Raw genomic sequence first — 25,523 nt, forward strand, 5'->3', positions numbered from 1 at the left:
TACTTACCATCAGTTAGACAGTAACCACTTTACAACGTAGAACGTAGATCCTACACAATTGCCCGTATGCAAAAGCTTCAAATTACTCAGCGGGGCATAGAAAGGGCTCGGGGTCTCTTTGCGTGATAGAATCCGAAATGAGGATATCCACCAAAGAACCAAAGTAACCGACATAGCCTGAAGAATAAGCAAGCTGAAGTGGCCGTAGGCTGGTTACATATTCGTAGCTTGAAGAACCGACAACCGATTAGAAAGAAAATTTCTTGAGTGGCGACCCCGTACGAGCAAACGCAGTGTGAGACGATCCCCTACTAGATGGAGTGGTGGCTCAGGACCGTTCCTTATGACAGTCTATGGGGGAGGCCTATGTTCAGCAGTGGACAGATAATGGCTGAAATTAGTATGATGATGATGATGAACGTAGAACGGCAAGTTGTATAAACATCTCTTAACAATGCTTAAGAGACTTATCAACTAAACTTCAAAAATAAATATTTTTAGGGTTGAGTAATAAAGAGTTACTCGTAGGTATATTTGTACAAGTACATATATCTACTGCGATGACAATATATGTCACTTTTTCATAACTTCCAAGAATAATACCAACACATTGTAATAACAGTACGCTCGCACCGAAAATTCTTCAGTGCAACTATGTCTCATATATGTAAAATAATGCGGCTGATATATGCTTAGCCATCTTGGAGAGATGGGGGTATCGGGGGTGGTAGAGACCCCCTCGAGCGACTTATTCCGATATAATCAATAACTTAGTGAGATCCCCTTTGCATCCGGCCGTGTGACAGTTTCTCCAATCGAAGGGTTGTTTTTTACTTTTTTTTTGTTCAAACAGTGTCTGATTAGAGACACGACGTGTAGGGGCTTTGACGTCGTTTCACGAATGGCTACGCTCGCTTGTGCTCATTTCTAGTATTTCGGTAATAAGTGTTTGTTTGCCCTTTGATTTCTTTTTACGACATATGCAAATGTTAGTTTTGATTGGACAAATTGTAGTCGGTCTCTTTTTTTTACGTATTTATTTTGTCTACATTTTCGATAACGATTTACCATCAGCCAATTATGAGCCAATTTTAATAATTATTGTACAATTATTCCTGTGTCGAACCATATTAATAATATTATGTTTAATCTCTGTTTTTATTGCGAGACAAAATCTAATCTAAATAATTTATCACTTTGTCATGTCCACTTGCCTTTAAAAATCATCAATGCAATATAAAATCATCAATTTGTCCACACTGTAGGTAAATACTACATTAAAACAATATAATACGATTGATTAGCTAAACCTAAAGTATTATGTGTCATTATAATCCAAACAACAAATATTTTAAAGCACAACTCAGGACACCTAAATCCGAGGCGAGACATTTAAAAAAATTACTTTGCCATCGAGTTTGAACCTGGGATATCTTTTACACAATTTTATTGTAGCGACACGGAGTTTGTCGTAGTATGAATAAATATTTTTTTTTATAAATTTCAAAGTATTTGTATGTGTTTTCTTTTTGTTAGTTTCCAAAGAAGGAGTTAATTAATTAATATTTAATTCATAAGCTTTTTTTGCGATATTCAAAATTCTTTTTGCAAGAACTTGTCGATCGCCTATGATTAAAATAGCTTTTTTTGCGGCTCAATATATATTTGTCAGAGAGGGGATGTTAATTATATATCATAATGGTTTATTAATATATATTACAATGGCATGGAATAGAAACTGTATAATTTTCTCTTATTTTGTCTTAAAAATAAGAGTATATTGTTTATATTCTCTTTTTTAAAACTTATTAAAAAGGAGTTTCACAGTTCATGTATATTTTTCAACCGACTTAAAAAAGAAGGCGGTTTTCAATTCGGTTATATATTTTTTATGTTTGTTACCTCATAACTCCGTCAATTGTAAACCGATTTGGGAAATTCTTTTTTTATTTAAAAGGACATTCATTTACTTATATTTTACAGATTAGTACCATAAAATTTGTATTAAAACCAAAAGTTTATAGATTTTAAATCAAAATAACTGGTTTTGCTACAATTAAAGTTTTTTTTTTGTAAAATACATTTAATTATTTATGTTTATTATGTATATTTTACATGATTACATCATGGTCAATTCTAAAATGAGATTTATTCCTTTATTTTCCAGTTTACTTATAATTTTTACTGGTTACTGTTACTTTTAAAAGCGTTTATTTAACTTGCTTTAAAATGTCTTTCCGTTAAAAATTTGCAATCTATTTTTGAACCATTTGTTGGCGTCCGATTATGTTAAATTTTTATAAATACTTGACAATAATGTAATATTATGGTAGTATTGACCTCGTCTGATCGTGAAGATGGAAGGTGGTAATAGGATCTCATAAACTATGTGTGTGATATGTCTTGATACAAACTATAATCCTATGTAGTCTGATTATTATCATTATTATTTCAGCAATTAACTGTTTACTGCTGAACATAGGTCTTTCCCATAAGCAGGGTTTAGGGGTTTTGTCAGTAATTGCCACGCTTTGCAGGTTTGGCAACCGCAGTTATAGCTTTGGTGATGTTTTTTAGAGTGAAATTGCTACCCAATCCTCGACCAATTTTTTCAATTTGGCTACATTTTTTTATGTTTGTTACCTTAGAACTTCGTCGATTTTAAACCGATTTGGAATTTTTTTTTTCATCTGAAAGGATATACATTTACATTGGTTCCATAGAGATTTTACCATAATCGGTACAGTAGTTAGTTATTAAATAAAAGCTTTGTCACAATTAAAGACGGTTTTTTGTGGGATATTTAATTAGTTTTTGGAACACTATCTCAAATTATTGTGTATTTCTTTTACTGTTACTAAAGTTAATTTATGCAAGCTTTATTGGTAAATTTAATATACTCCATTGTGTAATTGTCATAGATGCTGTTAAAGCTTAATAAAATAATTAATAATAATAACAATTGTTTTAATAAATGTTTGCTACTGTGATAATAATACATGTATGTATGTGTTTTCTATAAATGATCCCGAATTAAAAAAAAAGGTCCCATTACAGGACAATAATAGCAATATGCAACACTGACAGCTCTCAGGTAATTTTAGACCGAACCTTAATATTCTGTCTCTTTGCTTTGTACATATATATAGCACATAACCTGTACCTATGAGTATATTGTTTTATCATAATCATGATATCAGCCGTTACCTGTCCACTGTTGAATATAAGCCTCCTCCATAAGGGGAGTTTTGTTTATAGTTGCCACGCTTTACAGGCAGGTTGGCAACCGCAGTTAGGCCTTTGGTGATGTTTTGAGAAGGACGCTGCTGCTCATCTTTCGACACTTACAGGATAGGAAGGGGAGACCCATTTTATGTCATGACTACATGGCACTAATACTGTATCATATTGTATATTTAAAATCAATATTTTTAAGCAAATTTTAAAGGATCTGCCTTTTTGTGATTATATTTTGTAACGAACTTTGATTACGTCATCAATTCTGAACTAATTTTTACCATTTTACGCGACTAACTAAAAAGAATATACCTAATATTTTTAGTGTTCATGTGTGTACATGTATGTGAGTTCCTTTATACCACTATAACTTATAAATGCCTGAACTGATTTGGACGTATCGGGTATTGTTAGAATTCTTACTGTATCGCAAATAACACTAGTTATATATTTTTTTAAATAGGTCACCTTTTGGTTGTACAATCGAGTTGCTAGTTTTTCATTTTGTATCAAAAAATAGCTCTTTGCGAACTCTTGTATATAGGTACACCTTTTTTTATTCTAAACTCAAGAGAAGAAAAATAATAATTTAGAGTTCAGAGACATAACACCTTAGTCCCCAGGAACGGCAATATATGAAGGGTATCATGGGCGACATAATATATTTTGTTATGTCCATTGTATTGTTTATGTTTATAAGCGACATATAGCATATTCCATCAGGTGGTCCGACAGCTTGTTTGCCATTTTAAATTACATGCAAAAAAATATTTTGTATATAATTGTAATTTGTATATAATCGTAATTTGTATATAAAAAAGATCATTTATACGTGTATTTTGACAAAATTTCTTTAATTTTGACGTTTGTTTGTAGAGCAAAATCCACTTGTGTTGTTGATTTTTAACAATTTACTATTTTCGTTTTATCATTATTTTTTTATAAAAGCCTTTACAATTGAGATATTTATGTTTATTCCATTTATTCAGGTAGGTACCCGCTATTTATTCAAAGTTAATAATTTGATGTATTACTTCAAGCTGCTACCAGGATTCATAGATTCTTAACTACAAATATCTTTTTCGATATATACCAGAGGGAGACTTTGTACAAAAGTCGTTTGCTTGGGTACCTCTGTCTCATTTGTGTTTCAAGCGTAAAGCAGTTGTGTTTGCATGGTTGTGTTTCGGTTTGAAGGGTGGGATATGGCGTGAATTTACAGGGTACAGAGGAATAATACCTGAGTCCTCAGGAATGGCAACACATGGCGGGTATCATGGACGAAGCAGTATACTCTGTTATGTCCATGGTATTACTCATGTGTATAGGTGACGGTTACCACTTTCCATCAGGTGGGCTGTCAGTTTGTTTGCTATTCTAAGTTGTATAAAAAATATAATTACTACATATTAATAATACAATATATGAAAATTTGTATTATTAATATGTAAAAACAGTATAGGAAAATACATTGAGATAGGCTGTCTGCTTGTTTCCTGTTATAATACCGACTTAAACTTTGATAAAATTAGCATGAAATCTACATGGAAATAAACCTTTTCGATTAGAATGTATCATTAAAATCGGATTGAAATTAGGATGTTATAAAAGGCGATTAAGGAAATGCAGCACGAGTTAAGGAAGTATCAGTGCAGAGAAGAAAGCCATGAAATAAAATTCTATACCCAGCCACTTGGCTAGGGTGGTAACAGTAAGCTAATATCTTCCTTACTCGTAAGGACAAAGTCATATCCAGCAGTAGGAAATTTCTACTTTAAAGTCGGTTAATATTTCCCAAATAGTAATAAATAAGTCATTTAATTATATTTTAATACGTAACACAAAGGCATTAAAATAAAACTCCAGTATCTGATAAACTAACTTTGAGTTTATTTTTACCATTTACACTTGACAATGTATTCGTAATCTGTTGTTGGCTACGGGTGTTAGTTCGTAGGCGCGTAGCGCGTAGTGAATGCTACGCACACGTCATGCTCGAGAACGGAAAATATATAATAATACGCTACCAAATGTAAAAGAACATTTGGATACGCTTATACCAAATAATAATACATTTAGACAAAATTTTAATAGACATAAGAAATTATTGATCTTAACGATCTTTAATCTTTAATTTTGGATCCTTTATTGTTAATGAAATTACAACAGAAGATACCAAAATGTATTCACGTACAATAGAAACCAATATGAATTTGTATAACATGTTATTTTATAATATAGGAACCGGTACATTTCACTAGTAAAGAATTTAAAAATAACTTTAGTATTACAATACAGTTATTAGGAACTATGATAGACGTGAGTGCTACCTTTTAAGATTATAAAATGATTTGTAACCAACACACTTAGAGCTACGGCTAAAGAAATTGTATACAGTCAAATCTTTCTAGAATAACATAATTATAATATTAAGGTACAGTGATAAATACAAATAATAGAAATAAATTAAAAACATAACCTATGCGAATAAACAAACAACATGGCCGTGGCGGCACCCTCTTGTAGCAGACACAACAGACTAATCCGAATTAATCTTAAATATTAAAATTTGTATTCGGAAAGTATAGTGAAACTCTAGATGCGATAATATTGAAATATACATAGGAACCATGATTCATTCCGCGTTCTCACGACTGCGGAGATACAACATCGCACTACCGACTTGTTCACCTAATCTAACTCAAACTTACATATACTCCCGATTACAAACCGAAAATAATATCTTCTAGAACGCTAATATCGTCCGAGCAACGTTACGCGGTGGAGTTCAGATAACATAACATTCTAGACAACAAACCTCACGATTCAGGAGCTATGTAGTTATTAAACTTTATTAACGCAGTCAAGAATAATTGTGTCGTACGTACAAAACGCGCGCCTTCGCGTTTTTACTTCGTCAACGGCGCTTGTGCACGCTGCGTCTACCAATCTAAAATATTTAAAATATCGTTGACCACAAGTAACTATATAATAATGATTTATTTATTTGTTGTGCAAAGTTTTAGTGTTCTTGTTTGGAGAACTTTGAATGTGGAATAAAGAAAAAAAAACATCCGTTCAGACATAAATAAATATTGCACTCAACTCTTTGCTGACACGGATGTCAATTTACTCGCACATACGATTATATATCGATTATATATCGATTTAATAATTTTCAGCATGAAAATATCAATATAATATTTATAAAATGTAATACAATATTCTAATAAACCTCCAGAGATATAAAAGGAGACGCAGTGTGTTCAAGTGTCGGTTCATTGCACACATAGACATAACAAGGACCGCCGGTAACCGGTGGAATAAAACAGCACTTTACAAAAAAACAAACTCAATTTTGTAGTAGGATTCACTCGTAGATAAAATATTGTAGTACACTCCGCTAGATAAAATGTAAATATGTAAAATATTTTAAATAACGTGTTCTGTGCCATCGAAAATATAAGGGACTCCACGCACACGATAAAGTAATGAATATACATGCTAGAGGGGCGAACGCAGAGACGCGTCGGGCGCACGCCGCGCCGCCGCCGCGCTGCATGTACCTCCATGCCTTTGGACTCACTTACGCCACTACTAATAATAATCATTACAATATCAATAAAAATTCAAGAATCACACTTAGTTCCAAAATAAACTCACTTGTATGCGAGGTAGGCTGAGCGCTGGCGCGCAGCCCGAGTTTCGAGTTCGTTCGTTTTGGAAAAGTTTGCTACGATAATAATTATTATAATTAACTGTTACCAATAAGCCTACGCGGTGTCGTCGCGTCTCCACGGGCGGTATTATGTGGAGTACCATGCGGTAGCCCGCTTGCCCTACGCCCACGCATCTACTATCTGGCGTTCGCAGCGAAACTACAGTACTAGGCGTACTAAACTTTTATAGAACGACGACATTGTCATTCAGTGCCAGCGAACAATGAGTCAGGTAGTATACGAGCACGTTGTGCAATTCTGTTCGGTTCATTTTCAAGCTGTTCTTGGATTAGCGATGGAACCCGCAAGAGAAGACGACCGCTCTACTGCCTAACATACGTACCTAACTTCGCTTCATGTTTAAAAAAATCATATACGTATATCACTATATATATCTTCATACATTTACGATGCGTCAGGAACTTCTTACGAGAACGTATCTATGCCTAAAATTAGAACGATTATATGTATGTATTACATAGCTTTAAACAATAATTAAATCGTAATTATCAATATCGATAATATTATATGCCATAAAGATAGGAACTTGCTTTCCTGGGAGTTGATGGTAAAGAATTGCGCGTCGCCGGCGCGGCCGCTGACCACGTGTAACCACAACGATAAACGTATATAATAAAACCTGTCTAACGTATGATATGAAGTGCGGCTAGGCAGCGCGGCCGGGCCGACGCTCGCCGCCGCCGCCTCCCAGTGTGCGGCGCGCGGCGCAGGAGCCAACCGGTAGGAACACGGACTCGGCTACGAATACCACCAGGAACAAGCACGAGGCGCGGACGCCACGGCTTCTACGAGATTATTATAAAAACGGGACAACAACGGTCGGCTCCCAATTAACCTATACTTAAACGACTACAAGCTTTAAATGTATAACTAGGAAAGTGCCGCTTCTGCGGCTACATTCATCAACGAAAAGAAGCATTAAGAGCTAATAGTGAACTGCTGCGTTGTCGGACAACGGAGAGAGCGAGGGGCTCTAATAGTAGTAACTATACATTTCGTCTGTGTAGGATTAGTGGCCGGCGCTGGCAAGGGGTAGTTCGCCGGGTGGTGGGAAGCGAGGCCCGGGAGCACAGAAGTTGGCATTCGGGTCCTTGGGCGAAGCAGCATCCTGCGCAGCGCGAGCGGCCAGCAACGTTATTTGATTGACGACGTCTTCCATCTCATGAGTGAGAGGTTCTGGCTGCGGTGGAACAGGTGGAGGTGGTGCGGCGTTCCGAAGGTGAGCCTCCGTGTCTGCGTGGCGACGAAACTCGACGACTGTTCGGAATCTTTCGCCGGGACACGAACGACATTCGAGCGCCGGTTGGACGACGCGTATGACGCCTCGTGCTGCTTCTCGGCCCGCGTAGCATGAGCGAGCCTGATGCGCCTGCAGTGGCGTTGGTGAAGGGAATGCTACTTTGCAGTGCTTGCAGACGTAGCATAGATCAAAATCGAGCTCGCGGGCACCTACGGGGGGTTCCGTAGCTGGCGGTGGAAGGCGTAAAGTCGAAGCCCCAGGGTCAGCTGCAATGTGCCGGATTTGCTCCAGAGTTGTTGCTGGTAGTTGTAGGACGCTAGCGCCATTGCCAGTCTCTACTATGAGACCTTGTGGTTGTGGTTGAAGCGCGTTGGGATTACCACCTGTAACAACAAATAATTAATTTAAAAACGTCTAACATTTGTTTATATTTTAAATAAGGATACACATTAATTTAGTCTTGCAACTGCTACATTTCTTTTATATGAGTGTATGACAAAACATAAATTTTATTTTTATTTTATTATTTATAAAAGATGCAAATTGTACGTTACTCAAGACTGCAAAGGGGTTAATCCACTTAGAGTGAGGGTCGCGCTACAGCCGTGAACTGTCCTTCAGACTTATATGCTACGTCTTTTCAACTTTGTCCTTGCATTTGCAACTTGATATCGAATTGATTATAACTTGCAAAATAAAAATTGTGTCATTTGTAACTCAAAGAAGGCTTGATATTTATTATGCCTTCTCGATTGGACGTAATATATAATCTCGTTTGATCTTAGGGAAGTTTTCAACCACGGTTCCCAAATTGGATATTCCATTGTTCGAGTATAGCTTAGCACCAGATAAATGCTGTTTACCTTACCGCAAGGCGATTGTACATGCGTGATGCGTTTCTAACGAGCCCGACCCGCCTCTGTAATTGATTCGGACGCTGTTTTATGCGCCTTATATTCACGAATGCATAATACATAGGTTTCGAGTCGCCGTCGCGAGTTTTATATCGGGATTGGTCTGAGCGTATCGTTTCAAAGTAGGGCTTAGCGCAAAACTGAAAGAATAATGGAGCAGGTTGACATTGCAGATTACGATTATTTGAAAACGCTGTTTGTTCCTAACAAAGGCATTTATATAAAATTTCTGTATCTATATGAAAGTAATATAATGAATCATACTGAAGATTGAAGCGAGAATAACTCTAACTTTATATTATTAGACAATTATAGAAAAGTTAAATGTACAAGTACTCCGAAGCATAACAGTTTACAGTATGCGAAATAATCTTGTGCAAAACGGCGCTTAGCTTTCAATCAGTGTTAACAATCGGTCTGATTGGTAGGTCGTGTTCAATCTAATGAGACCTTGGTCATACGCGTGTCATGTTCCAACCAACGAACATGCTAATGATGCACAAGACTAAATGTGGAAGGCAGACCAAATGTGGTAGGATTGGAAAGTTCGAACCTCATTTACTATGACCCAGTACGGTAAAGTTTAGAGGATTGATTATTGTATATTTTTATAATATACATAAAAAAATCAGGTTGTTACAAATCACATAATTTTTAAACTAGTAATTTTAGAATAGTTAGATAGATTTTGTTGCTTTTTAATGAAAGAAAATAAAGTTATAATTTGTGTAGGATACGTTCATCGGATCAGCTAAATGACAATAATTATTGTTTGTAAATCGAAAATATCGAAGTAATTGTGTAGCGATTTATTATATAATTTTTGTAAATTGTTAATCTGTCAAAGATAACCATTAAAAGTAATTTTGGTCGCTTAGTTTACTAGCTATTTCTTTGAAACACTCAAAAAATTCAATAACAAAGTCTTTAAAAATTACTTTGATTCTACTTTCATGCACGACATCACCAATCAACGATATTATAAAGAAACGATATGGCCCTTATGCGTTTACCATTAAGTTTGCATATCTAATTTGGTATATCTCGATTGCGTGTTGAAATTGATAAACCAATAAAAATCCACTTTAATTCTTTTATCTATTGCTTTGGATTTTCCAATCACGGTATTATGCATGATTTATGTAATTGAAAACCATAAAGTATTTAATTTTATCAGGCATCGTTGGCACAAAGCCGACTGCTATACGGCCCTGACGTTAATTCGCAACCCTTTCTGCCAATTAGTTTCAAAATAGCCACACTATTGTGCTGTTAACATGGCCACACATAGCACCTAACTGCTCTAATTATAGATGTTAAATTCAACCTTTACAGCTCTTTTTTAAGGTCGATAATAGATCAACGGTCTGCAGCTTGGGTTGGTTATTCCGTACGATGGCCAGGTTTAAGTCAAAGGGCTTCTTAATCCGGACTTGTAGGTCGTTACGCGTTATTATAACGCGGACTGAGTTGGCTATTTCTTCGCTCATTTACATCTCATTAAGGGCGCTATTATTGGACTAGATGGCGAATTGTACAGGATTATATTTGTAATTTAAAATTTAAAGGAAAATGTAGCAAAATAAATTTTAGGCATTCAAATCAATGTTCTACATTGAAACGACTGTAGCATAAAACTTTAAGAATCATCAAAAACAGGAACAATCTTAAAACAGCTGCATTCACTGGTACAAAAGTTTTAGTTCCCTAAATTATAATGAAGAGTAAATAGTAAATACGTGTGTTGACAATTATAATCCTAGATATTCCTAGATATATATTCGATGTTGTAGAAAACTGACACAGAAATATCAGCCTTGATAAGCAGTGGGACAAGGGTCTCTTTGTATTTATGTAAGTAGCCGTCAATATTATACCAAATTAGCAATTTTACAGAATGTCTGAATTCTATTTTTGTCGAACACATAAACATACATTTTATATCTATATTAATGTAATTAGACCTGCCTTTCGATCAAGTGCTTCGTTCAGCGTAAACTGGAAGGCGACTTTTATTAGTCGCATCAATTGCTCCGTATTCGGTAGCTAGTTAGGGCGAGATTCAAGATCGAACGATACATGTCTGGAACACTGCGTGATGGATGGTAATTAAACTAGATTGCCGATCTGACTTCGTAGCTGGGCCGGGCCTTAAAGAGGTGCTTATGTCTGTTTGATGTTCCGGTTGTGCTTGTTGGATTGTTATTTCTTGTATTTTAAAGGCGATTTCATTTTGCACACTTGCTGATTCGGGAGCTGCGATATTTTAAAAATAGTGTTCCTTTTTAAATTAGTCACAAAGATTGCATTGTTTCCGTTAGATGTCGTGATATCGAGATCTCTTATTAATTAACAAATAGATAAGTAATAATAACTTTCTATGATGTTATACAAGACTTAATTATTAAATCAACTATTTACAATTTTGGATTCTTCAATCTTCACTTTTATAAATTGATTTTATAAAAGTGGAGATTTTAAGTTTTCAAGTTTTAATTTGATTTCAAAATTATTTAAAATAGGATAGTTAATGCGGGAGTTCATTTATAATAATATATACCTGACTGACTGATTGATGTCTAAAAATTTTTGAAATAGGTTGAAAATAAATTTATTATGACAAAATTATAATAATATATATATAATGGAGAAAATGTACATATTTAAATTATTCTTAATAGTAGGCAATAGGCATTCAGAAAGCCTTGTTTCCTTGTTTGATGCGTAATTTCCATACAATTTCTATCACGGCATCAATCTTCGTACAGTGCATTATCGGGTTGCTTATTCAGCTAACGTCCCATCGCGCGGACAACTCGGGACAATCCGGGGCTGGCGGGACAGTTGGTGACAGCTGGGACATACGTCCGTCTCATCAATGTCGGTTAGTCTGCAATTAGCCTAACGGAGCTTTGGATGATGTCCTCGTTTATGGAGATGGAGATGGCTTCAGCTTCCTAAATAGTCGATGTTACTTTTAGATTGTTGTTACAAGATTCATAGGATGAGTTTTGTTTCAGTGTACTATTTATAAAATAGTACAAGAGTATAAGTATATAAAAGCGTATATTATTACTATTTTTTACTTTACTAGCTTCTACTCGCGACTTCATCCGCGATATGTACATGATCGGGATATGTAAATTAAACCAGACAAAGTTTATGCCTTTTTCCGTCTCATATACTACGTGTATACAAAATTTCATAACGATTAGTTAAACTGTTGAGGCGTGAAGGAGTAACAAACAAACCAACAGATTTTTACATGTGTTTTAATTTCAGTCGTTAACTGTCCATTGCTGAACATAAACCTTTCCTATAAGGGGAGTTTAGCCAGTTGCCACGCTTGGCAAGCGTAGCGTAGTTATGTTTTTAGAAATCCCTTTACTATTATGTTCCCTTAGTCGCTCCACACGACATCTACGAGAAAGGAAGAGGTGGCCTATTCTATGCCAGGACCACACGGCCACATGGTTTTACATACAGCTTATAATTTTTATAGATTTTTGCTATGAATATGAACTAATAAGTGGTTTAGGTAAAAAAGTGGGTAAATATATGATTTGGACTTTGATGAGTAATAGTTAAAAGTTTCATAACTACATGTTATATTTTAATGTAATAACTACCAGTTTACCTTACGTGTAATTTAGTCAAGAAAGCTCGATTTAGCGGACCTAGGCGCGCAGTTAGCTAGCGCTCGCGTCACAACTACTCAAGACTAAAGGTCCCGAATGGAACCGAAACTAGTCGAGCTTTCTCGACCAAATTATACGTAAGTTAAAATGATAGTTGTCAAATAACAATAATAATAACTTTGAGCGGTAGTATATCTTTTGCGAGTTTGAAAGCTATTTTACTTACTTGCTGGTTAGTTTCGATTTTTTTTCTTTGTTTCGATGTTGTTTATTTTTATTTTATTAGTAGCAATTTGATAATACTAATACGTGTCATATTAATGCTAATATCTAGATAATATTAAATACTTATATTGATTAAATACCGTTTAGTCGGGGTAATAATGTTTATTTGTATTTTTATGTACCAAATGTATGACAGTCTTTCTTTTGTTTTAATAAATAGATTTTAGATAATCTTTCGTAGTAAAACGTTTAAAAATGTATTTAACACCCGTTTATCGCGAGTTTAATATTTTCTTGGTAAGACGGCTGAAATTGCATAAAATTGCATATTGGAATGACAAATCTGCATTGTGTTAATTGATCATGCACAGGCTTTTAACGGCCATGTAATTTTAGACATAGTACATTTAGATAAACACACATAATGTTAACAGATTGAAACGATATTGAGTGTTTTGCGGGCTTTTCTCAACAGATAACACATTTTCAAACCCAGCAATAGTTTAAAAAAAAAAATGACGATTTAAAAGTGCATGTAATAAGTCTATTTGAATAAACATGAATTTGCATGCTGCAACACATATTGCGTAGGTACGGTTGACACAATGGAAAATATTGTCCACCGACAAAGTGTCCATCGTTTGCAGACGCCTTAAGCAAAACAAACACTAACATTAGCAGTTTAGAAACCCTAGGTGTCTTATTCTGGTGCTGTTTCTACGCGAGTAATTACAACAATCGGCTTTGTTCACGCGCTTACCACAGTAATCGAGTTATGCCGCGTGTTATTACATGACCTGACACGTCTTACACCTAGCAAGACCAGTATGTTCTTAATTTAAAAAAAACATTATTGGATAAGAAATAGTTTTAATATGTGTTTTTTTTTCTTTTATTTAATTATAATAGTTTTTGGCGATTATAGTACGATATAATATTTAACATTGTGTTTCACAAAAAAAAAGACATTATATGTACACCACCAGTTATTTTAATTATTTTACCGATTTTGATAAAAATTTCATTATATAAGTACATTCTTACAGAAAAAAGGATTTTTCGAATTAGTTGACGGAGTATATATATATATATATATATATATATATATATATATATATATATATATATATATATATATATATATATATATATATATATATATATAGATATAGATATTATGATTCCCGTAGTCATTTGAGTAGTAAGTAGTAGTATGTTCTTTTCCATTTCAATAAGCACGTGAATTATAAATTTCAAGCGTTACAAGCGTTTCAAGGTTACAAAAAAACAACTTTCGTATTCATAATATTAGCAAGGACAATCACTTATTCTTATATTCAGTAATATTATTAAGGAGTATAAAGTTCACATCTAACAGACATTGATATGTAGTCTTCAATATGAAAATGAATATATATAAATATATATATATATCTCTATTTTCGATGTTTACAATGATAAACAAATTGATAGAAAGTGTTTATAAATATAAATAACACTACATATATCGCAGAATACATTGCAAGGCCTATGATACCCCTCATGCATCGTAATTCCTTAGTATTAAGATATTAAGCCTTCGAACATTGTAATTTGTTCCTTTTCCGCGGGTGTCCTAAGAGGCGACTAAGGGAACTTAATTTTTGAGAAAAATCTTAAAACATCACCAAAATCCAAATTGCAGTTGCCAATCCGCCTGCCAAACTATTATAAACTGTAACTATAAACGGTAACTACTGGCAACAAATGGTAATCTGCTATAAGAAATAGTTTCGTTTATTATGGCTATGTAGTTTATGTAGGAGGGCTATGTTCAGCAGTGGACAGTGGACAGTGGACAAATACACAATAAACCTCATACAAACAAAGAAACTAAATGAGTACAAGATGAGATAAAAATAATTAGCAGCATTTTCAGGAAAGTTGTTTTACTAGTGAACCTGAATATATATAAATATAAATGATATAGAGACAGTTAGTTCTCTTTGTCTTAAAATATTAGATTAAGGAAAATTTATATTACTCCAAGACAGCGTTTGAAGTCATTTTTTATCTGAGCAAACAGAGTGTCACGCATTGTAAAACGATAATCGCTCTTGTTGGGGCTGCAACGTCATCAATCAGGGCTTGGATGGACATGGACGTGCTCTTGAAAACACTTATTATTTTACTTATCTGTTCCAGAAAAAAAATTGTACAATTTTTTTTTCTGGAATTAGAATCAGGTGTTAAGGTATCGCAAATTTATCAACAACCTATTGGCGACCTTTATGTTACAGTACTTAGCTACAATTATATAAAAGAGATAGGAAGTCAATCCTATGTTCGATTCTCGTTCGAGCTATGTGGCACGTCTATATTCACCATCATAGTAGGACCTAATAGGTAGTTCAACATAATGAAGATTCGTTGCAGTGATATATGTATATAAACCTTTGTAATTCTTATTACGATAAATGGCAATGAAAACTGGCTTAGTATAATAAGATGCCATAAGGCATTAATCTATAAAATAAAGTGCAAAAATACTGCTTCTCGGAGCAATTCTGTCGGCCATTAACCAATAATTTCATCGAATTTCAGATCCATCATGTTAACGCGCGAGTTGCTACCTCCATTATGCCTTCTCCCTGCGGAAATCTCACCGCATTCAAATATTTAATTACTTTAGCTCTCCATCGTTTATAAATTCGAACGGGAGTGCTATCATAAAACGCGCTAATGCCTTATAATTAAAATATTCTCAACAAGCCGTGGCGTAATGGCACCTCCGGCGACGGTCTCATCGACGGAAAAAAACGCATAAAAAATTACATTCACCCCAGAGGACTCACCCCTTGTGTCGGGAAAATCGATTAAAAAGAGGAGTCGCGGGGGGAACGCGCGGGTGGCGGGCGGGGAGTTTAATATGTACGAAAAAATGCACGACGCCGCGGGAGCGAGGGAGGGACCCAAGGAGTGGGCCTTGAGTTGCCTTCAATTTTTATAATTACGTTCATACGTGAGCGCCGACGACGTCGCCCGCACCGCTCCCGCCGCCGCTCGTTGCTTGTGCCGCGCCGCCTTCCTTTGATTACTTATTTAGAATAGTTTCCATCCCATCACGCTTTCACTTGAGATTACTTTTTAATTTTTAAACAATGTTATGAAACAAATAGAATTTTTATTCGCACAAACAACACTGCAAGTATATTTTGTTTTTACTTCTCGGATTATTGGAGGACTTAACAACGACGCACTTGGAAAATAAGTCGCATTATAACTTTTTCGTTTCCGTGACAAAATCAATTTCCATCAGTGAGTGAGCTCCAAACTTTTCTACACACACAGCAATCAAGGAAAGAAAGAGGCAATAAGAGCGGGATAACCAACTGGAGGACGTTATCTCAGGAGACGGTTTGCAAATGAGCGGGCGACGCACACATTTCGCCAACACTCACACATACGCTAATCTTGCGTCCACACATGCGTACGTACATTTTATAAATAGATATCGCTTTTTTTATCCGGGTACAAGAATAGGGGGCGCCACCCTGGGGAGGTGGGAGACCCCTGCGGGGGACGTGTTGGATTTCAGATTGCTACGAACTGCAAAAATGAGGGATGAAAGAAATATAGCTTAAAACGCAGATATTTCCCGGCGTCTTAAGGTGGTGGAGGGGGGGACGGAAGGGAGTGTGTGGAACAAAGTAGAGTGGCGATATTGAACCAAAATGAAATGGTAAACGAACCGTGCGCGTCCGATCTAATGCGAATTTATAATTTGGACATTGCCCCGCGGACGGCACTCTTTGAACTCTACTGGAAGTCGGAGGGTGGGTTATGTAGGTGAATCTACAAAGAGTGGCGGATGTGATTTATAAATAGGGGAATAGCTACGTGCGCTGACCATTCATTTTTGTTAGAGGTTTTTTCCATTAAGCTTTAGGCATGTTAATAAGAGCAGATCGTCGTTTTGGCACAACGAGCGGTGTTTAGACGTATCCTCATTGCGCAGGTTAACGCGTATGTCCGCCGACCTAATTGCCGTCGCGTCGCTCTAATCGGGATATGCGCCACGCGATAATTGCGACAGATTACTGTGACAATGCCAGATGCGTTCGCGTTCTTGTAGACCGGTCACATTCTCTCATCTAAGTGCCTACATTCTTACTACAAATGACCGTTGGCATCTGTTGAAATGTGATCTAATGAATGAATAAACATGCATTATAGTAGTATCTATAGTAGTATTATGAAAGTTTGAGTATTTAATTCCCCTAGTGGTCATTAACATATGTTACGATCTAATAATTACGGTCAATGCAGTCTGATGTCGCGTCTACGAGTTTTTATCTACACCGCGTTTATTACCAACGTTAAGTGCGACAATTGCAAGTCTTGCTAATTCGCTAATGAGCCACGTAGGTGTAGCGCGGGCGAAATAAACGTTTAACGACCGACACGCATGACTGAGATGATAAAAAGTTTATAGACACCAAATGATGCAACACCGGCCTACGTAACACACCTCGCAATGCCAATAGATTTTCTACGGACGTGACGTCACAGTTTCATCAGAAACGAACAAAACAACGCTGTCTAAGCGGGAAAGTGAAAATTGCGTACGTGAACTGGAAGAAAAAATATTAAAAATTAATCAAGACCCGAGGCGGAGGGAGCACATGTGTCGACAAAAAAGCTTCTCCCCCGGTCGGGCACGTGCGAAGAGCCGTTACGGCCCCGTTCTGCCGCCGAGTTAAAAGTTCCTTCGGACAAACAGAGGATTTGTCACAATTACGGCGGACCGGTGCGTCCCTACTTGATTAAAACCTAAATCACGTGACGTGTTTACAGCCGCGCCGGAGGTGTTTTCAATTTGCCGATTCCTAGACTCGCCATTGGCGTGCCGGACACGTTCCGAAGCACCTATCTGGGGGCCGACCGGTGTTTTGAATTTGTTGCGAATTAAATTATTGACGATCTAATCGCCCCGCCCAATCTCTCTCGCTCGGCCTCAAAGGGCAACCCGACAAAAGTCACGTTTGTTAATTATTTTTAAATGTCCCGCCTGAAATCCGTGTTAGATTGCGACGCCTCAGTGTTTCGTTACGGTAACGTTTCGCCCATAAAAAGCTACGTGAAAAGGCGAGATTAACATTTGAATTAATCGGGAGATTAAACATAATGAAAGAAAATCTCATTACGGGCGTATAATGGCGGTGAGAAATATCGGCGGTCCGGGCCGGGCCGTTCGCTCGGATGGGCGCGGGGAAAAAAGAAGCTCATAAAAGAAAAGGCGCTCGAAGAAAATTAAAAGTGCGAACGAAATTAAAAAATGTTAAAAAATGTAATTGACGCGGAGGCGTGATTGCGGGGAATGCAAACACCGGATTGGGGGCGGGGGAATAGATAAGGGGGTTGGGAGTCGTTCTCGAGCTAAAAGTTCTCAATTAAAGAGCGGATACGGAAAGTGTCGGTGTAATTAGATTCTCTGTCGTCTCCTTAAATCACCGGCGGCCACTAACTCGGCTTGTTTAATTTGTAATCGAGACTTGTTAGCCATTGCACCGCTCCGTTAATTAAATTTTCTCGTTTTCTCAATGGATTCTCCGCAGATTGTTTCATTGCAAGTAATATATGATGTTATAACCAAATATAGACAGATATTTTTACTACCAAGAAAAAGAACAATAGTAAATTGCTTATGCTGTTACTACATGTAAATATTTTGTTAGAAAGCTATAAAATTTATTAGGTTTTGACATGAATACACACCTTACTTGAAATAAGAAAAGTTCCAGGAAGTCTGTTTCAAATGTATAAAGTTTATACATTAGACATACATGAAGGTTAATACTCAATCGTAGGTATCTATGTCAAATCATATGTTGCCAGTATATAGGAAAAGTTTGAAAAGTATTAATAAATCAAAACAAAAAGTATTTGTTCCTTTCAAAGATTTCGGAATCTTAGGTTCCTTTAGATTCCTTTAGACGTTATTTTTTTTATTGAACTATACGAGTATTTGGTTATTTAATAGCCCACAAACACTTGGTGTGTTTGTGGGCTATTAAATAACAAGTGGTCCTTTAAGGATAAAGTAGTTGGTATAATATGTCGATCTACCCTCTATTTACATTAAAAAAAAACATAGTTATATTTACTCTACAAGTATAGAGTTCATCTGAAGATAAGTGGTCATCGCAACCTATGGTACCGAACCGTAGTTCTGTTTAACCTATTTTTGTATTTTTTTTCATTTTTGTGCTACATAGAATGTTACTAGTAAACATTCTGGCGGAAAAAGTGACGGAAAGCGATAATGATTGCTTATAGATATTAATAGTACCTATCATGGATATCACAGAATACACTGTGATGCTCATGGTATCCCTCATGTGTTATTTTTGCTGAGGTCTAAGGTATTGAAACCGAAATACAGACTGCAAGACCGTGTGATAAAGTTGGAAAACACAAAAGCATACCAAGCCACCTGGCCAGAGAAAGAATAGGCTTATATCCTCCAGATTTTCTTCCAGCCTTTTCTTCCTCTGGCCCATGTTCAGCAGTGGGACATTAGATGGCACATTAATAGATCGAATATGGTACAATGGTGGTATGGTATCTACTTAACCGGAGAGTTAGTCCGATATTTCAATTGATGTTTATAATTATAGTAGCTGGATAGTTATAGTAGATGGATAATTATAGTAGACCTACGATCTCAGTTTTGCGAATCCATTTAGTAAAGCTCTAGGTCATAAATTCATGTCACTTAAACTAGGTAACCTAAAATCGGGTCAATTATTTACATGTCCTGTATTGAAATAAGTACGTCTTCGCTCGCGTGACAGAATTGTCATCCTGTTCCAATTAGCATGTTGTTAGGTTTGGATCCGGAATGGTGCACATCCTCAAGTTTATTAGCTGACATCTGAAGGTGACCTTTATGAATTTATGTGGTTGATTTAGCAAGTTATAATTTTAATTATTAAGTATTATTGAAATATAGGAATTTAGAGGCAGAAAAACCTGTTGACACTGCGACCTTTACATGATCTTTCGCGTTCACACTTTTTAAGCTTGCTGCTAGTTCCTATCAGTGATAGGAATGTAGATGTTTTTTGTAATTATGTTTTTTTTTATCTCCTCAATATATAAAGTATATTTTCCAAAGGAGATATACCCATTGTTTATGTATGAGTGGGTTACAGCTACAAATTAATTGTTGCGGCGATTCTTTCTCATGGTGACAAAATTTGCAAACACTTTTTGGGCATAAGCCTAGTTGGAACATGTTAATTTGCAATGAATTATTTAGTAACCATCAGAATTAAAAATTGTATGTATAAAAAAAACCGGCTTCAAATGTGACAAAACTAGTTATTTTGATCTAAAAACTGAACTACTGAACCGTTTTGATAAACCTTAACGCTAGAGGGCGTCATCATCCTCACATGAGTGTGTACTGAGCAGTAAGTAAGAGTACTGTTATTTCAGCTATTACCTAAAGGCCTATAGACAAAAATATATCTATTTATATACATATATTATATTTACATTTGTCACTTACTAACAATAATAGAGGTACGACATGTCAATCTCTGTGTACTCTTACTTATAAAAGTATCATGTAGAAATAAAAAAAAACATTAGAAATTAATTAATTAGTAATCGAATAAATTTATACGGTATATATATGATGCTAAGTATACATTTTAAATAACATTTTCCACCTTCAAAACCAAATTACCAAACTCAACATTCACCCCAAGTGAAACAAGCTTAAAGCGTAATTAATTCCCGGTGTCCAAGCGTTGGGGCAATTAAACACCGCTCCTTGTAATTACGCCCGTTCAAACTTGTCCTCAGTTGTTGAGAGTTGCCGACTTGGGCTTAAGTGGTCAGATTTACCCCAATTAACGCTGAGTTGGGGCGATCAAGCAATTAATGCAGGGCGGATCTTTATTTAAGCTGCCAGATTTTCCTGTTTCGTAACTTTGGCTTTTTGAGGTTTCCCGGAAGGGGAGACCTTGTTGTTTAGATGTCCGAAGTTTGACAGGGAAATCGGTTTATATAAGCGGTTCACTTAGTTATACTAGAAAACTTCGGTTCGAGTTACCTTCGAAGAATTTGGTTACGGGTAACCCATTATTGTGTTCACGTTAAGTTTCTACGCAAAATTTATCGAGTTGCTTGATCTACATTTTTCTGTCTCTCTCATTAGTGTTTCATTTATTTTCTATTGTAACGTCTGTAAATAAATATTGTATATATTTGATCTTACAGCCACTTGTAAACAACATTATTTATTTTTTATCAAGTAGTCTAATTAAATTGTACATAGTTATTTCACCACTTTCATTCGGACTGGCCATACAGATATGACAGCGACGTTTTTTCTCTCTCTCTCAAAGGCTCCCCTCTCCCGATCCTTGTTATATCATTTCTATTTTTATAATTCATTGTTTGTACCGTTTCCATTGTCCTTATATATGTAATATATGTACATAGACAAATTGGTTGTATCTATAGTTATATATCTCGCATAACTTTATTATTAAGGGGCAAGCACTATACAGGGAGGTTGTATTCTTGCGTAGGTCTTTCATAAATCTCCTCATGCACAGATCTTTTGGAGATTTTCTCTCAGATACTAAATTTACATCTATCTTATTATAATAGAGTATTTTATTATATCCTTATCCTTTGTATAAAAAAATATGACTGCTCCGCGTAAAAAGTCAGCTGTTTAAATCCTCATAATATGTATATAGAACCAATAGGGGATCAAACATTACTAATTACAGAAAGAATTATCCAAATCGGTGTAGAATAGGCGAAGATATCACGTAAAACGTATAAGAAATTTCCTTCATTTTGGAATTAGTTCAAAAAGTTCATATGAATCAAATTTAAACCTGCAATTATTAATTATGTCAATGTTTCAATTCAAAGAGATTTAACCCTATTAACACTCTGACCTGCAACCCTAAATTCATCCATAATAATTAAACAACAAACCTCAGTAGGTAATGACAGAGCGCCCGAAGGGTTAAGCCATTAATTAAGAGAAACCTCCGGAATCTTCTTACAAATAAAGTATCATCCCTTCAACCCTTCTGACATTATTAAAGTTCGCTTTAATTCAATAAAGCGGTGTAAACTGCGCAAACAGGCGGCAGAGAAAGGGTTAATTTGCATGTCAGTGTTTGCAGGGTTAACCGTCGCTTCGTTAGGGAAGTGCAATTAATAAACAGCGATGGAGGGTTACGGGAAACTCATGGGAAAGTTGCCTTAGGTCAGTGTCCGCTCGTTTTCAATTTGACTTTTCTTTTTAATTTTTTTTTATTGTTCAGCAACGTAAATTACATAGGTTGATATTATAAACTGTAATTATGGAAGAACTTTTGTATGATCGAGTAAAAATGTACAAACTAAACGATTGTTAGAAAGACAAATGAAGCAATGTTCCCGAAACACGCGCGGGGGGCGTTCCTCATACATTTATAATTCACTAATTTGTTGTTTGAAACGGGTAAAATTACAGCTTACCAATTATATTAGTATTAATGAGACCGTACCGGTGTTTCTTTTACACTTTATTTTTTTTACTGGGGCAGTGTATGTTTTTAAAAGGTACATTTATCAGTCGTGGATTTCGTTATTATTTTATTTTGTGTTGTAAAGTTTTTTGATAGAAATAATGAAAATAATTTTAAGTACAGCAATTTTATATATATTTCAATCTATATACATTTTTTTTTCATTGATTTGTAAATAGGTATTTAGATAAATAAATAGATACTCTTTACTGTTTCCTTTAAAAAATTACAATAGTAAACTTATTATAAATACAAACAATACAGAAGAGAATTTAAAAAAAAAAAACAATGGGAGGCATATTATAACAGAATTATATTTAACTATGTACATAAATGCTTATCATAACTATTTTTGCTTTACGAGTATTAAGACATGATGTTGCCAAAGATATGTTTATAGTTTTACACAAAAGATACTTACAGTTTTACATATAATAAGGAATTCCCTCTTTATATGTTTCATGTGTTCACTAAGTATTTTTTGTAAGTAAATTGTCCTTAATTTGTTATTAATTAAAAAAATACGAATGTAAAAAAAAAAACTGTTTATTTTAATACCAATAAATTAGTGATGTATTCATCTACATAATTACCGATGATAGTCGGTCGATTAACACCTTTTTACTGTGTGATTTTTGTATAAAAACAACAAAGCATGTAACAGGTTATTAAAACTGACAATTACTAGGCTGACAGCGAGTGTTACACGACCATAATGATAAGACAGTGCCGTCATTAAAGCTGAAGGTGGTTAGATACATCGTGTAATTGTCGGCTTTTTGTGAACATTTCACGCGCCGTTTGCTCCGATTGTGGACTTGTGCGCGCTTTTTACACAAATTAAAACAATAGACTTAATGTTTTAAACGCAGCGCTATCTTAATAGTAAAGCATGAATCTTATTAATAACTTTTTATAGACGATTTGGTTTTTAATTTGTAAATTCATTACTGATTGGTTGATATGTTTAGCGTACTTATTTATATTGAATAAATTCTCTTCAAGAAAATTAAACAATTGAACTTTCAGAGTTTTAGGTGACTTACCAAAAATAAGACGGTTCTCAATTTAACTATACTTGTTTCGGCTATGTTATACAATTATGTTGCAAATTCTGAATTTGAACATTCATTTTGAAATTTGTAGAGCCACTTATAATTAACATTAATTATCTTTGTGACGATTGAAGTTGCAATTTTTCTTAACAGATAAAAAAACCACGTTCTATAGTAAAATTTATGCATTTACAAACAAACGATTATCTAAAATATGTGTTCTAAATTCAAATATTTTAGATTTCGTTTGTATGAAATATATAGATATTCATCAGCGTATTATGTATATGATTGAAGTCGTAGTTTTGTTTGCGGAGCGAGATATACTATATTTGAATTATAACTTTAAATTATAGAAGTTCATAGGCGTATTTTAATGAGGACCCGGATAGGTCGTGCCCACCCTGGAATCATCTGATGTTCACCTTAGGATCTAGAGCGGAACTTTTAGCTATGGGCAAAGACATGTACGTTTAAAAGTACATATGTGCCTGTTTTAAGGGGTCAGGCACTCCTGGGAAATAATCTTAAACTTAACGCTAAAGTACAAATTGCTTGAGTTCTAGAATTAATGAATAGAAGTTCAGAGCGCTTTTGGAATTTTCAATTTGTACATTTATTGGTTGTTTGTGTTATAAATTGTTAAAATAATGCTCGTGAGGGCAAATGATCGTGGGTAGTCGGGCGGGGGCAAGGCGAGCGTGCGTCGGAGCCGATCGACCGATGCAATTTTGATTGATTGCATTGCTTAGTGTAGTGTAACCAATCTTATTGAAAACTGGTATTGTATGGCATCGCAAATGCCATTCCTGCGTTCGACGCGCGGCTTGTCAAACGGTTTAAATTGAAAAAAAAAAAACAGGGGACAACCCTAAAATGGACGGTTGACATTTTATATTTTGGGGAGTTATTATATTTGGTTTTTGTCAAAAATCTAATTGAAGTTTGCTGTAGTTGCTTCTAAGACGCAATAGTTTCAAAAATATGTATTTTGTTATTTTTGTATAGGTATTTTTTATTTATACTTTCTTTGATATTCGAGCTTCTTGGTAAAGAACAAAGAACAATAATCTAGAGGTCATATAAGTTCCCAACTATGTTTATTTGCATAAAACCCAAATACTTATTACTAAAATAGCTTGATATCACAGAGTCCACATAGTAAGATATTGCATAGTGCTTCCTCATAGACGTGGATGTACAACCAACTAACAAGAAAGGATTTTGAGAATTAGCACATAACAAGAATATAAAGAAGAGACAAAACGGATACATTTCTTAAATACAACAAAACAAAAAAATTGTTACAAAGTAACTAAACGAAACAATCATTCAATAAATTTATTTGCCAAACAGCTATGTATTAAGTATGCGACGCTTTGTCAGAGCTACAAAGTAAAGACAGATAATTAAAATCAATCAATAAGAGTAAGTGATGTGTTCGACACAAGGGGTTTGGCCTTAACGACACGTCAGATTCAAATGTCGATGTTTTTTCAATTTAAATCCGTAGAGCGAAGCCGCTTGCTCTAAAGCAAATAGAACATTTATCGATTTGAAACTTCAAACGACATTAATTAGAGAGCATTTTCAACTGACTGTGATGTTGAAAAAAATAGAGCTCTTTTTTTGAAAGCAATGTAAACATCGCCAGCGAAAACAACAATTAGAATAGCCGATATCGACGGATCGCCGCGAGCACCCTCTGCCTACACCCTCTCTCCCCATTATTTTATCTAATCAAAAAGTTTTAAAAGGAAAAATTATGCCGGCCTTTATTATGAGTCAACTTTCTTTTGGAGGGGAACAGAGGATATATTTTTAATAACGATCCCGCTAAAGAAAGTCATCACACGAAATTTTCGCGGGAAATGAAGATTTCTACGC

General features: G+C 35.3%; 1 protein-coding gene across 3 annotated transcripts in view; it reads right to left on the reverse strand.

Moving 5' to 3' along the window:
* Window positions 1–5,105: 5,105 nt before the first annotated feature.
* The window catches only part of LOC113521368 (zinc finger homeobox protein 3), a 176,104-nt gene continuing 155,686 nt past the window's right edge, over window positions 5,106–25,523 (reverse strand). For all 3 annotated transcript variants that reach the window (XM_031912709.2, XM_026906893.3, XM_052899006.1), the window contains one exon: window positions 5,106–8,600. In XM_031912709.2, the coding sequence (XP_031768569.2) occupies window positions 7,987–8,600 (614 nt within the window). In that variant the 3' untranslated portion in view covers window positions 5,106–7,986. The remainder of the gene's footprint in view (window positions 8,601–25,523) is intronic.

Source organism: Galleria mellonella, unplaced genomic scaffold (assembly GCF_026898425.1).
Source record: "Galleria mellonella isolate WM207_F2 unplaced genomic scaffold, CSIRO_AGI_GalMel_v1 utg55, whole genome shotgun sequence".
In the NCBI taxonomy this organism is placed as follows: Eukaryota; Metazoa; Arthropoda; class Insecta; order Lepidoptera; family Pyralidae; genus Galleria; species Galleria mellonella.